The sequence below is a fragment of the Eschrichtius robustus genome, chromosome 8, assembly GCF_028021215.1.
Source record: "Eschrichtius robustus isolate mEscRob2 chromosome 8, mEscRob2.pri, whole genome shotgun sequence".
Taxonomy (NCBI): domain Eukaryota; kingdom Metazoa; phylum Chordata; class Mammalia; order Artiodactyla; family Eschrichtiidae; genus Eschrichtius; species Eschrichtius robustus.
The window spans coordinates 118,040,962-118,055,471 of NC_090831.1; the positions used below are offsets into that span (position 1 = coordinate 118,040,962).

At 45.6% G+C, this 14,510-nt stretch overlaps 1 pseudogene and 1 gene segment (V, D, J or C); both read left to right on the forward strand.

The window, feature by feature from the left end:
- Nucleotides 1–555: 555 nt before the first annotated feature.
- LOC137768352 (T cell receptor beta variable 5-1-like) lies at nucleotides 556–4,708 on the forward strand. The segment is given in 3 exon segments: nucleotides 556–573; nucleotides 4,148–4,277; nucleotides 4,401–4,708. Coding segments are annotated over 3 exon segments (456 nt in total).
- A 5,666-nt stretch (nucleotides 4,709–10,374) lies between these two features.
- LOC137768353 (uncharacterized) lies at nucleotides 10,375–14,510 on the forward strand (annotated as a pseudogene).

Sequence of the window (14,510 nt, forward strand, 5' to 3'; positions counted from 1 at the left end):
CACTGAGAACTTCTCACATTCTCAATATTTTATGCCTGTGACTGTTCTCATCTTCTCTTACTTGTGTGTGATTCATTTCTAAGTTGAACTACATGCATAAAATTGTATATGATTCCCATCTTTTAGGCAATTTGTAAATTAAGAAAGAACCTCATTTTTATCATCCCTTTGGCTTGGATTAAAATCTTTGAGCTTTTCAATTTTTTTTTCTTGCAAAATATTACAAAGTGATATTGGCAACAATTTATTCTCCCCCCCAGCCTGTATCCCTCCTCGGCTTCTTACAGGTAGAAGTCCACACACAAGAGCAGGGTTTCTTCACGTGGGATACAGTAAGTCCACGTCTGGGGGTCCATAGTTGGGCTTCACAGGAAGGGCAAACCCCATGTGCTGCTCACCCCTTGACCTGCTGTGCCATGTACACCCTGGGTTGGGGGAGCGCTGGCTGACCCAGGACCTGCTTGCAGACAAGGGAGCAGGCTGGCTGCTTGCTGGGCAAAAACTCAACTCACTAATTGGCCAATCTGCTGAAAGTCTAAATGGTGAAACTGACGAATGACCAATTTTGCCAAAGTATGGCGTTTACAGCAGTTCAGGATGCTTGGAATGATTTCAACAGACTTTGAGGATTTTTTGTTGTTGTTGAAGTTTTTGTTTGGCTACAGCTTTCCTTCAGCCATTGATCCTCAGCTATTTCTGAGCAAACTTGTCAGTCCAGCCTATTTTGAGGTCAAATTTGGATGTTGTATACTTCAGTCACTGAGAACTTCTCATGTTCTCAATATTTTATGCATGGAATTGTTCCTGTCTTATTTGTGTGTGATTAGTTTCTAAGGTGTACTACGTGGAATACAAGCAATGAAATTATACGTGACTCCCATCTCCTGTGTAATTGTTCATTTATGTTTTAGTCATACTTTATTTAAAGTGTAAATAGGGAGAAAAATGCTCAAATTAATACACGTATTGCTTGGTAAATTTTGACAAAGTCATACACCAGTGCAACCATGACCGAAGTCAAGATAAAGAACAGTTCCACCACCCAAGAAAATTTCCTCATGCCTCTTCCCAATCAGTTTACTTCCCAGAGCTAACCACTTCTCTGACTTTTATGACTATAGTTTTGTCTATTCTTGAACTTCATATAAGTGGAACCACGTAGGAAATACTCTGTTTTATTGACTTCTTGTTCTCAAAATTATTATTTCTGAAATGTACTCATATTGTTGTGTTTATCAGTACTTTTTTCTTTATAATACTGAGTAGTATTCCATTGTATATTACAGTTTGTTTATCCATCCTCCTATAGATGGATGAATAGGTTGCTCCAGTTTTCAACTATTATGAATAGAACTGCTCTGAATATTCTTGTACAAGTCTTTGTGGGTAAAAGCATTCATTTCTCTTAGGTATAAACATGAGTAGAACTATTGATTCATAGGGTAGAGGCATATTTGACTTTATTAGAAGCAGATGAATTGTTTTCCAAAGTGGCTGCACCAATTTACAACACCAAGGGGTGGGGGTTCCCTTGGCACCCCGTTCACACCAACATTTGGTGTTCTTTTTGTTGTTAGCCATTCTATTGGGTTTGTAGTGGTGTCTCATTTACACTTCACTGATCAGTAATGATATTTACTTTTTTCATATCTTCCTATCTCCTCTTGTAAGGTGCCTGCTTTTGAATTTGTCCATCTTTAAAAATCAGGTTGTCTTTATATTATTGATTTGTAAGGGATATTTTAATATTCTAGATAGGAGTCTTTTGACCATTACATAGCCTGAGTTGGTCTTCTCCCACAGTGGCTTGCCTTTTCACTTTTTTAATGTTGACTTTGGTTAATTGAAGATTTAAATTTTTATAAAGTCTAACTTAACAGTTTTTTCTTTTACACTTGGTGCTCTTTGCCTACCCCAAAGTTATGAGCCTTTTCTTTCTATTTCTTGCTCCACTTCTTCACTTTAATAACATCATCCCTTGTTCCTTGCCATCAGCTGGAAAGGACCCACCTCCAAATTCATGAGTTAATCATCCCACTCTGTCCACAGCTTCCTATCCTCCCACACCTGTTCTTTGACATTACCGGGATCTCCTATCCATTGGTAACTATTCTTTCTTTCTTCCTATTCCTTAGGGTCCTTCCATATTTTCATCACCTCCTGATAGAGTAGAATTGATGATGTTATAATACATTCTCTTAACTCTATCTTGCAAATATTCATTCTTTTACCGTGATCTTCTTAGGTTGCCCTCACATTACAGAAACCCAAACCTGAGTGAATGCATTGATCTCTCTTTTTCAGGGCAGCAGCTGAGAGCTGTCAGAATAAATCACACCTGCACAAACTGGTATCTAGCATGATAAATCGAGTCACTAACCTTACCTGCCTTTACATCTCTGTTTTGAGATTCCAATTAGCTCACTCTCTCACTCAACAGAACATTATCTCAAATATTTCAAACACTTCCCACTCTCTGTAAAATTTGCCCTCTTCTTCCCTTCTTGCCTCTTAAATCAAAGGTGATCCCTGCAGTGGAGGGCAGTGCCCACTGAGGGGGATCAGAGAGAGTGTCCTGAGGAGGGATCTGCGTGGAGCCCCAAGTTCTCCACTGTTTATGTGAAGAAACACACCCTGCTGTAGACTTCCCTGGGTAGGAGTAGCTGAGGAAGGGAGTCATACTTCCCTGGATCCTCTTCAGATTCTATGTCCCCAAGTCATACTATTTATTTTCACATTGCATATTTCTCTCTGCTTCTGCTGACTGTCTCAGCAGTGCTAATTGCAGAATGTTAGAAATTTTGTTACTGCTAATTGCAGAATGTTGGAACTTTTATCATTGCTAATTGCAGACAGTTAGAACTTCTGTTACTGCTAACTGCAGAATGTTAGGACTTTTGTTACTTTTTAAAAAGGCCCAATGCATTTTCCAAGCTCGTTTTTCCTTTTTTCCCTGGCTACATCTACTGTCTACTCCACAGGGTGCTGGGAGGGTTGAGGAGGACCAATGAAGAACCTATTTATAAAGGTGAGACAGGGTTTAGGGAGACTGGTAAGGGAAGAGAAGGGTCTTAGGACAGCATAAATGGGTGGCTCTTATCCCCATTGGCCTGAAAGGAGGGGGGGAGTGGTTCCCTGGGCAGTTGGCTGCTGTAATTTAGGGAACCGGCTGCCTTCCAGGTGCTGCAGCCTTTGGTAAGAAAGAGTAGCTAGGATGAATTGTAACGGGGAGAAAGAAGCCAAAGGGTACATTTTTTTTTTTTTTTTAATAAGTTGTTGCAAATATTTCCTGGTTCTGGCCAGACTCCAGAGGGGATGTGTTAATTACTTCTTTTTTTTTAAATTAATCAACTTATCTATTTATTTTTGGCTGTGCTGGGTCCCCGTTTCTGCGCGAGGGCCCTCCCCAGCTGCGGCAAGCGGGGGCCACTCCTCATCGTGGCGCGCGGGCCCCCCACTATCGCGGCCTCTCTTGTTGCGGAGCACAGGCTCCAGACACGCAGGCTCAGTAGTTGTGGCTCACGGGCCCAGTTGCTCCGCAGCATGTGGCATGCTCCCAGACCAGGGCTCGAACCCGCGTCCCCTGCACTAGCAGGCAGACTCCCAACCACTGTGCCACCAGGGAAGCCCCAAAAGGGTACATATTTATCATAAACCAGGACAGTGGTGCCCTGTCTCCCTTCACTCGCCTGCCATTATGTCCCATAAACAAAACTCAATCTAGAGGAAGCCCAGTTACTATAATCTGTAAAGGTCAGCCTCACAGGGCAAGGTGGGTCTGGAGGGATAAACAGAAACTCTCCAGAATGCTACACTGAAGATGGGCTTGAGGGCAGTAAACCCCAAGTTGACTAGGTCTGTGCCACGAGCCCATAAAGGCAGAAATTCGTTTCTGGAGAATCTTCACGCCCAAGAATTTATAGCCAACCCAGGCCCCCTTCGGACCCAGTCAGATGGACTAAATCTTGGTGTCTCTGCATCACTGGCCGCTCAGGGTGAGGGCTGGGGATGCTGCCCGGGAAAGGAACATATCAACACAAAGCTTGGTTTGAGCCCAGCATCACAGAGATGAGGAGCGCAGGACCTCGGGAAGCCTGCAGGGGGAGGACAACAGGGAGGGGCCATCACAGGGTAATCCTCCAATCAGGGAGAGCGAAGCCGGAGCTCAGCTCTTACCCAGGAGGACCAGAAGGTGAGCCCGAGGCGCTCGCTGCCCGCCCCGCGTGCCCTGGGCTCCAGCCTCGTTCCCTGGGTGATGCTTTATCTCCTGGAAGCAGGTAAGTCCTGTGAACAGACATTATCGCCTTTCTGAGCTTCCCGGCTCCTGAATCCTCCACCTCCCCTTGGGCATAACCATCAAGCTCTCTCCGGTGCTCATTTTATGTCTGTGTTTCCCACAGGCCCGTTGGAGGCTGGAGTCACCCAAACTCCGAGACACATGATCAAAACAACAGGACAGACCGTGACACTGAGGTGTTCCCCTATGTCTGGGCACCGCAGTGTGTCTCGGTACCAACAGGCCCTGGGTCAGGGCCCCCAGTTCCTCTTTGAGTTTTATGAAAATATGCAGAGAGCAAAAGGAAACTTCCCGGGTCGATTCTCAGCACAGCAGTTCTGTGACGCTCGCTCAGAGCTGAACGTGAGCTCCTTGGAGCTGAGGGACTCGGCCCTGTACCTGTGTGCCCGCAGCTTCGCACAGCCCTGCTGAGTCACCCGCGTTCTGTGCAAACCTCCCTGCCTTGGCTTGAGCACTGAGAGAGCGTGCAGCCTCCTGCCCAGGTTTCCCTCCTGCAAGGGATGTTTTTAGCCGTTTCAAATCCACTTCCTGTTATCTGCTGAGCCCAGAGCACTCCCAGCGAACAGAACCCAGGTTGACCTGTGTGCTCTGAATGTTTCCATGTCTCCCAGCAGCAGCCAAGTCAATAGAAGGGGGGCAACTGAGCCCTTAATGTGTGCTAGATTCTTTGTACATATCATACTCTTTAAAGCTTTGCAGCAATCGTGCAAATCAAATATTCTTAGGCCCACTGTATAGATAAAAGAGCTCCGGGACATTAAATCATTTTCCCAGTGTCTCACGGTTTAGAAGAAGCAGAACCGGGAAACAAACATGACTGTTTACAAAGTCCACACTTCCTCCACAGACCAGCTGCCCCACCATTAGCCTCTGCATCCCAGTCAGTGAGAACAGAGGCCTGGCCGTGCCTTCGTGTGTCCCGCTGGACAGCAGTGGAAAGCTCATACATCATCAAGGTTGTTACTATGGCCTCCTCCTTGGCAACACTGAGGACCATATGATTTCACACTGATTCGTTATCATTTGTAGGCAGCCCTCACACCTTTTTTCAGTCTGTAGCTTACGTTTTCAATTTTTTACAGTGTGCTTTGATGGACAAGACTTTAATGCAACTGACATTATAGTTTTCTTTGTGTCTCAACCAAACAAATTCTCCCTCAAATAAGTACCTGGAAATATTTTTCTTAATGTATTTGAGTAAAATTTATATTTTACTTTTCATGAGAAAGAAAAAAATATACCTGAAATATATTTTCATGTAAGGAATGAAGTAGAGATCTGGGACTATAAGGAAGGGATATAGCTCAGTGCAGAAGGACTAGCCTGTAAAAAGATCCCTAGGTTGGAAAAGGACACGGTGCATACGAGGAAAAAGCTGAATGTAGATAGGTGTGCCTGGTACAGAGAGAGCAGAGCTGATGGTGAAGAGACAGGTGGGGGGCCAAAAATATAGGACCTTGTAGGGCTATTGCCCCATAGAAGAAAGGCAGCCAGGAGCAGGGACCATGTGAGTGAAGGTTTAGGGCTGTCATTTGAGGGGTAGTAGAGGGTGGGGGAGGGGCAGAGGGTAGATGAAGGAGACACTGGCTGGTACAGTGACATCACTGATTGGTTTCATCAGTGACACCACTGAGAGCCGTGTCTTATTTCCCCAACACACAAGCTGGGGCAGGCGAGTCCTCCAAAGCCCTTCCCTGGGCTCGCCAAGCTCTAACGAAGCCTTTCCTCATGTCTAAATCATTGGGGTCCTTCTTTGGCATCGTCTCCAGTTTCAGCTTCTCTCGATCACAGATGTCATGGATGCTGGAACTCCCCAGACCTCAAGATAACAAGGACACGACAGAAAGTGACATTGAGATGTCCGTGATTGTTGTCCTCAGGTAATGTGTATCAACAGAACTTGAAACTGGGGCTCAGGCTGATATAGTACAGCCTGCACAAAGGAGGAATCTCCCGATGGGTCTGCGACTTTCTCTCGCAGCCAAAAATGTCATCCTAGCGGGGGACCCTCAGAGGCCGCGAGTCCTGTGCTGGGAGTCCTCTGAGGTCCGTGTCAGCTGGGCCAGCATCACGATTTGAGGGCACTCAGCCTTCTCTTCCACGGCCCCTCTTCTGCGGCTCTGCCATCAGAGCTACTACACCTCTGGACTTTCAGAGGAATTCCTCCTACCCAGCTGCTTGCAGGAAGGAAACTGTGCTTGAAATTGGATACAAACAGACACCCTTGACGCCACAGGTCCATATTCGTTTCTCTGCTGGACTTTTATGAGTCTGTCTCTCCCACACCATTTTCATTTCAGTCATAAGCTTTTATCCATGTTGTGTGCACTCCTGGCTGTCCTTCCCCTACCCCCGAGCCCTCATCTCTGCTTCAACCCTACTGGCTTCAGTTCAGTCCATTCCTTCTCTGCACCCTGCTCCTCCCTCTGGAAGGCTTGCCTGCTCGCAGGCTCTGTCTCTCTGCCAACACAGGTCTCTCCTCTTCTGTTCTCTTTGCTCCAGATCTCAGCTTGACCATCACCTTCTTAGAAAAGCATCCCTTCTCGATATTACCAGCTCAGGTCCCCTTGTTATAAGGGCTCATAGCTTATACTATTCAGTAACATTTAGCACAGTTGTCATTTTACATGAATTTGTGCGGCTAACAGAAACCCCTTTCACTCTCTATAAATCTCACATTGTAGTGGCCATGGATGTTTTTGTTCCCTGTGTTATTTCCAACACCAACAGTAGTTGTCCAGGTACCAGTGGACAGTCTTTAGGGAATGAATGAATCACGGAAGACCACCTGGTTCCCACGTAGGCTATCCCAGAAGTCTGGCTACATCGATGGGGACCTTCCATCCCTTTGTCTCCTGAGATCAGGTGAGTCCTGGGAGCAGAAGAGAAATCCCTACCGTGGGCTTGTGTCACCGGGTCCCAAGGCTTTCTGCAGTTTTGTGTCTTCCCATCAGCTTGCTCAACTTGTCTCTTCCTTCAGTCTCCTTCCCTTAAAGGCTTATGGATTTTGGAGACTCCCAAACATGGGCTACCTCTTCACTGGCAGGATGATCAGAAACAGAGAGTCAAAAACTAGTATTAAGAGTTGATGGAGAAGGAAACAATAATGGCTTCTCTATTATGTGAGGGAAGGTCTTCCCCAGGCACAAATCCCTCTTGGATAAATTAGAGGCCATGAGGCCTGATACACTGAACCGTGTCGTGGATGTCCACTTCCATGGATCGTTGGGCAACGCCAGAGACACAGAGCTGAGGGTCTCTCACCCCCAAACCCCAGCTTCAGCCCACACCCTGCCTGTGGGGCAGGATGCAGGGCAGTGCCCTTTCCAGCTCTCCCTCCTCGGCCATTTCGGAAATGCTGTTTGTGACAGCAAAGGCTCCATTTATAGAGAGAAGCCATGCATTAGTCCTTGAAGAATTGTGTGAGTCTTTCTGGGCGGAAATAATCAAATATACAATTGCCTAGCATGGCCCAAGGATAGACCAAAGCCCCGGTTTTGCCTGAATGATTCACATCAATGCTTTAGAGACTAATGCAGCTCCATCTCCTTAGGCAATGAAGACCAAAAATAGACTACTTATTTCAAAGAGTCAAACCTTAGAAAGACTGGAGTTAGAACATGTTCCCTGGGGACAGTGTCCCTCACCCATTTGAGAAAGCTGTGAGCTGTTGATGAACACTGGAATAACGCCACACCCGACACTGGAATCAACAATACTGCTACTTGAATTAGAAGTAAAAGATGAACATTTCTAGAGCCTGTGAAAATGAACTTATTTTTATTGAGTTTGAAAATGCAGGCACTCGGAGGTGCTCATTTACCTTCCTTTTCAAACAAAGGGATTATTCAAGGCTTGTTCTAGAATGAGGGGTCAGAGCCTCCACTTCCAGTGGTGGCCGTTCTTGCAGAGGTAGAAGCCACATTAATCCACAGTCAACACAAACTGAAGTCACCATCGACCTCACCGCTCACCCAGCTCACCGGTCAGGGGCCATTATATAATGTGGCATATATATATATATATATATATACCACATCTTCTTTATCCATTCATCTGTTGATGGGCACTTGGGTTGCTTCTATGCCTTGTATGTAGTGCTAAGCTATGTTTTATAATAAAAAAGCAGCAACAATGTATAAGGAAAATGTTAAATGTTAATAATCCTCCTCCCTCTCCAAACACACCCCTATCCAATCCCACCTTTAGGGGTGTGTTTCTTACCTTCTTCTCTATGCTCATGCAAGCCTGTCTACCCAAATACCCCTACAGAAGCGGTGCCACCTGTACACATTAACTGCAACTTGCATACTTTTTTCTCTTAGTCTACTTTGGACTTTATTTTTTCAGATAGGTAGATAGAGATCTAACTTGCTTCTATTAGCTGCTTCACATCACATAATGGGGATAGACAGGAAGGTTAATGGCCTCGTGCGTGGTCTCAGAGTTGATAAATGATGGAACCAGATTACAAACGACAGTCTGGTTACATCTGTGTGTGAGGCCCTGGGAGCCTGGGGGTTTTCAGTCTGCAGGTAGGAGGGTCCGTGTGTGTCCTACACCGCTGCAGGTAAGAGCAACATGATATTGGCAGAAGAGGAGTTCTAGAGATGCCTGATCAGGGCTTAGCCCCAGAAAAGCTGAGATTTGGGCAAATTATTCCAATCCCAAGATGCATCACAGATACGATTGTGATTTAGGGAAGGGACCTTTGTGCGAAGCTTTTATTAAAATGAGAAAGGGGGGGAGAGAGGCAACTAAGTGGTCGCTTCACACATGTGAAATGTAGAGGAACACAGTGTTAACTAAACTGCAAGCTGGTTCTGATCAGTTTTGCTTTTTAAGGGGGTGGAAATGGGATAATTTATTTCAAATGTGAAGTTACCAGCTGTACGGCTCCTTTTCCCTGGGAAGGCTGGTGACGAAGAGAGAAGTGGTGAGGCTGGGGGCCACAGTTTACCTGTTCAATGGGGCACACTAATAAAACAGGCAGTGCCCAAAGAGACTCTCAGGGGCCGGAAATAGGTCAATTTTCCTGCTTAATCAGGTTGGAGGAATCCCATCTTCTTCTGGAAAGGATCGTGAGTCTTGTTCCTTTTCTGAAGGGAGCCACCAATCAGGTTTTGAGAGTTAGCCTAGGAGTGAAAATGAGAAATGAATTACTCATAATGCAGCCTGTTAGGAGTCCCAAGGATCAGTTCAACCCCCCACCGCGTTTTTATTGTATGACTCTCACCCGAATGTTAAAGGTAAAACAGTTCTGACTCCTCAAGGTAAGGTTCTGTAACATTTATTTATTTTAGAAGTGACTTAGAAACACAGGAGGCACCACGATAGGGGGTTGAGTACAAAAACTGTATGGAGATTCATGAATTAATAAAGGGAACTGTTTTTGTTTTAACCTCCAGAATTACTAGAAGATTTGAACTTAGATCGGTACACACCAGAGGCGCCGTTTCATCCCTTGCCCAGAGCTGTGAGTTCAGACTGCCTTTGGGACAAAGACGTGGCGATTCCACCATCCACCCTCCCCCCCCCACCCCACACACACATAGCCCACTCCTGCCCAGATCATGCATAGGACCAGGCGAATGCAGGAACGAGGTCAGAAAGGAGGCTCAGTTGGAGTTGATAAAATCAGCATTTCCTACCTCAAATGTGAAGTGCTGTTGAAGCATCCAGGTGGAAATGTCCAGCTGATGATGAGAAAAGAAGGAGAGAAGCACGAAGGCCAGGTAAGGAGTCTGGGATTCAGGCCCTGGGACACTGGGGTGACAGAAAGGAGTCTGACAGAGTCAGTGCCTATTTAAACCCACTTCTGAATTTCCGTTTTTCATTAATTCTATGCCTCACAAGTTTTCACCTTTTAATGTTTCTGATTATGACTGACAGTCATGTTTTTCTTTCTTAATCCGCATTGCAGGCATCTTAGATATACTTACTTAATTAATTAATCCGGAGGCTCAGTGATGTCACCATGGGAACTGCCCTGTGGGGACATGGACGCCCCTCCCCCTCTGCTCATGCTTACAAGGACCCTGAGCTGGTGAACCTCCCACTGCCGCCCTGACCCTGCCATGGGCTCCAGGCTCCTCTGCTGGGCGACCTTCTGTCTCCTGGGGACAGGTGAGTCCTCAGCAAACCAAGCAGTTCTGTGTGTGTGTGTGTGTGTGTGTGTGTGTGTGTGTGATGATTACATTTATCTTCTTCCTTACTGTCCCCACAGGTCACACAGGAGCTGGAGTGTCCCAGTCCCCCAGGCACAGGGTCACAGGGAGGGGCCAGGCTGTAGTTCTCAGGTGTGACCCAATTTCTGGTCACCAAGTCTTTTACTGGTACTGACAGATGCTGGGGCAGGGCCCGGAGTTTCTGACTTATTTTCAGAGAAAAGGTGCACCAGACGCATCGGGGATGCCTAGTGATTGGTTCACCGCTGAGAGGCCTGAGGGCTCGTACTCCCATCTGAAGATCCAGGGGGCAGAGCCTGGGGTCTCGGCCGTGTATCTCTGTGCCAGCAGCTTAGCCATGGCGTGGCACGGTCACCTCCTTCCTGTTTACAAACACCCACGTTTGTAAAGTTCCCAGAAATCCCCATATAAAGGACTTACCCCACTCTTCCCTCAGCAGGGGGAAGAAGTGGATTTGGGGCTTCAGCTGTTCTGACAGTAGGAAGTCGGAAAATAACCTTTGAAAGACTAGAGCATCTGGGTTTCTGAGATTCCTTTATACAGTTCAAGATTCTATAATTGGGATGGAATATCAGACCACAGTCTCAGGTAGAGTGAAGTATCCTCTTGTAAGACTATTTAGTTTCAGCACATTCATAATAAACTCCTCATACTGAATGTCACCAACTCAGACCACACAATGCCCAGATGTGGGCCAGCCAATGCAGAACACTGTTAAGGTCATCTGTAGCTACCAACCTTAAAAATAAATAAATTAGAATCCTTAGCAACAGCTGCCACTGAAATAAATTATCCACAGGGAACTGTCATCCACAATAATGCACGCTAATGTATGTCCATATATTGCTTTTTTATTTCTTGACAATCCTGCTGTCATTTTGTGTCTAATTTTCTTCTCTATTTTTTAAATAGAAACTCAGTTTGGCTTTCATAAAAGGTAACCCCACTAGAGAAGGTGTTAAAGGGGAGTAATTCAAAGAAGACTGGAATAAGAGTTATATCATCCATTCAGGATTCTTTGAGGTTTCCAATTTACACTCCTGTCGAGGTATATGAGCCTTTCAACTGGCACACACGCACATGAACACACACACATGCACATACACACTCTTTGGGTTACTTTTTCACTCTCTTAGTTGTGTCCTTTGATAAGGAGAACTTCTTAATCCAAAATCAGTCCATTTTCCCCCCTCTTTGGTTTGTATTTTCTATTTTGGTGTCTAGTTTAGGAAATCTTTGCCTATTTCAAAATGATCATGTTTTCTTATATTTCCTTCTAAATTCTTTATATTTTAAACTTTTACATTAAGATCTGTAATTCAACTGGAGTTCTTTGTATATGAAATGAGGAAGAGGTCAGGTTATGGTTTTCCATATAGTTATCCAATTGACCCAATATTATTTGTTGAAGAGTAATACTTTCCTCACCGCTTTGTGATCTCACTTTTGTCATGTATCAGTCATTGCGTATGTGTTAGTCTGTTTTGCCAGTTCTTACACAAATAGCACACTGCTTTATTTACTATAGCTTTACAATTTATCATATCAAATACTATAAAGGGAAAACCGTATGATCATCTCTATAGATGCTCAAAAAAATTTTGATAAAGTCCAACATCCATTCCTGACAAAAAAACAATTAGCAAATTAGGAATAACTGGAAACTTCCTAATAAAAAGCATTTATGGAAAACCTATGGTTAATAGAACATTTTTACTGATAGACCATGATAAGTTAAAGATGCACATTGTAATCCCTAGGTCAAACACTAAAAGTAGCATAAAGAGTTGAAAAATAATCTTTTCAACAAATGGTGCTGGAAAAAAAAAAATATCCATGTCGAAAAATAATGCATCTCAATTTTTATCTCAGTCCATGAACCAGGAGTTGGCAAACTAAGGCCCAGAGGCCAAATATGGCCTCTGCCTGTTTTTATATGGCCGAGAAGCTAACACTGGTTTTTACATTTTTAAATGGTTAAAAAATAAAAAGAATAACATTTTGTGCCAGGTGATAATTATACAAAATTCAGATTTCAGTATCCGTAAGTAAAGTTTTGTTGGAATAAAACTAAGCTCAATCATCTCCGTATTGCCTCTGGCTGCTTTTGCACTGCAATGGCAGAGTTGAGTAGTTCTGGCAGAAACTGCATGGGGTGCACAAAACCAAACATATTTACTATCTGACTCTTTACAGAAAAGGCTTGCTGCGCCTTGCCAAAAACAAAAATTAATATGAGTTGCAGCAACATTTCCAATGATCTATAAAGCTTCTGAAGTATAAAGTCTGAAAGAAAACACAGCAGATTCTCTTCATGACCTTGTAGTAGGCAAAGATTTCTAAGAGGATGAAAAATGTTCTAATTTTAAAAAGAATTATTCTTTATCAAAATTTTAAAAATTGTGTTTGTCAAAAGATACTAAGACCCAATACAATGACCCAATGCAGCCAAAAATAAATAAATAAATAAAAATTTGAACAGGATATTCAGATAAGAGAAGATATGTAAGGAGGCAGTTTCCTCTTCAAGGACTTGATGGGCTTCTTTCCCTGGCTGCTTGGAAGATGTTTTGGCTGCTGGAACTCCACTGTCAGTCTCTCCAGGAATTATCTTTGGTTAAAGAGAAAGCTTTGCCCGAGGTCCCACCCCTTCCCAGGGCAACTGGCAACTGGCCCGTATCCTCTTTCCTAGAACCCTAATTGATAAGGTTTAGAATTTTTATTCCCTCTTGGAAAAATCTTTACTTCATGCCTCCCTCACTACCACGTGCTAAGGGTGAGCCCGAGACAGATAAAGAGCAAATCAGCAAGACCTGTGCCCTGTATGCCCTGGTGGATCCGGATTTCGATCCTAATTTAGGCAGTACTCGGCCTGCCTGGGGCTCTAGCAACTGCGCTACTGCACAACTGGCCACTTGAGGGCACTGTGGATCCACTGAGCGAGCCTCTGTCAGCAGCGTCCGGGAGGCGGAGGGAGAGGGGGAGGGAGAGGAGGAGGGGGCGGGGTTAAGGGCGAGAGAGTCCTGGCTTGGTCCCTGCGTCAGGGAGATTATTTGATGAATCAGAGTCAGTGTTGGCATTTGAAGAGCTCATCACAGTCTTCTCGCATTAACAAACATGCAGGTGTGTTTGTCCCAGCAGGGAACCGTGAACGTCGCCTGGCAGGGAGTAAAGGCGTCTCTGGGAGGCTGCATTTAGTGAAGAGTGTGATGGGGCTTCAGTGGGGCAGCCTGGGTAATCCAAGACAGGTGTAGAGAAAGGAGCTCCTGCCCTGGGGCAATAGAGAAGCAGTGAGGGTTGATCACCTGGCCCAGCCCCGCGCAGCCTAGCTCAGCACAGCCAGCCCCACCTGCTGCATGGGTGACTAGACAGGGTGGGAAGGCCTGGATCGGCTGAGCCTGTCTGGGGGGTGCAGGGCGCCTGCGGGAGCCCACAAGGACAGGGACATCAGAACAGCGACATCACAGGTAAGCCCTCCAGAGAAAAGGGAGGATCAAACATCTGCTCTCTCACCCTGGAAACCAGAGCCCTGAGTAGGGAGAAGACCAGTTTCATACTGCCTGAGTCGCCTGGGGCACTTGGCTTCTTGGCTGTGTGGCCCACTGTCTCCTGGGGCAGATGAGTCCTGAGCTCGGGTGGGACAGCCCTGGACCCCAAAGCTTTGACTGTTGCTAGTATCAGAGACCCCTTCCTGAGCTAGGTGTCCAGCTTCTTTCTCCTTCCTCCACGGGCTCAGTGGATGCTGGAATCATCCAGTCCCAAGGTACCTAATCAGAGGCAGTGGTGGGAGACCGTTCTGAACTGCTCTCCGATCTCTGGACACAGCAGTGTACACTGGTACTAGCGGTCTCTGGGACAGGGTCCCCCGTCCTCCTTAGTATTATGGGAAGTCACAGAGAGACAAAGGAAACATCCCTGATCACGTCTCAGCTCAGCAATTCAGTGACCACACCTCTGAGCGGAACGTGAGCTCCTCGGAGCTGGGAGACACAGCCTCGTACCTCTGTGCCTGCAGCTTAGCATAG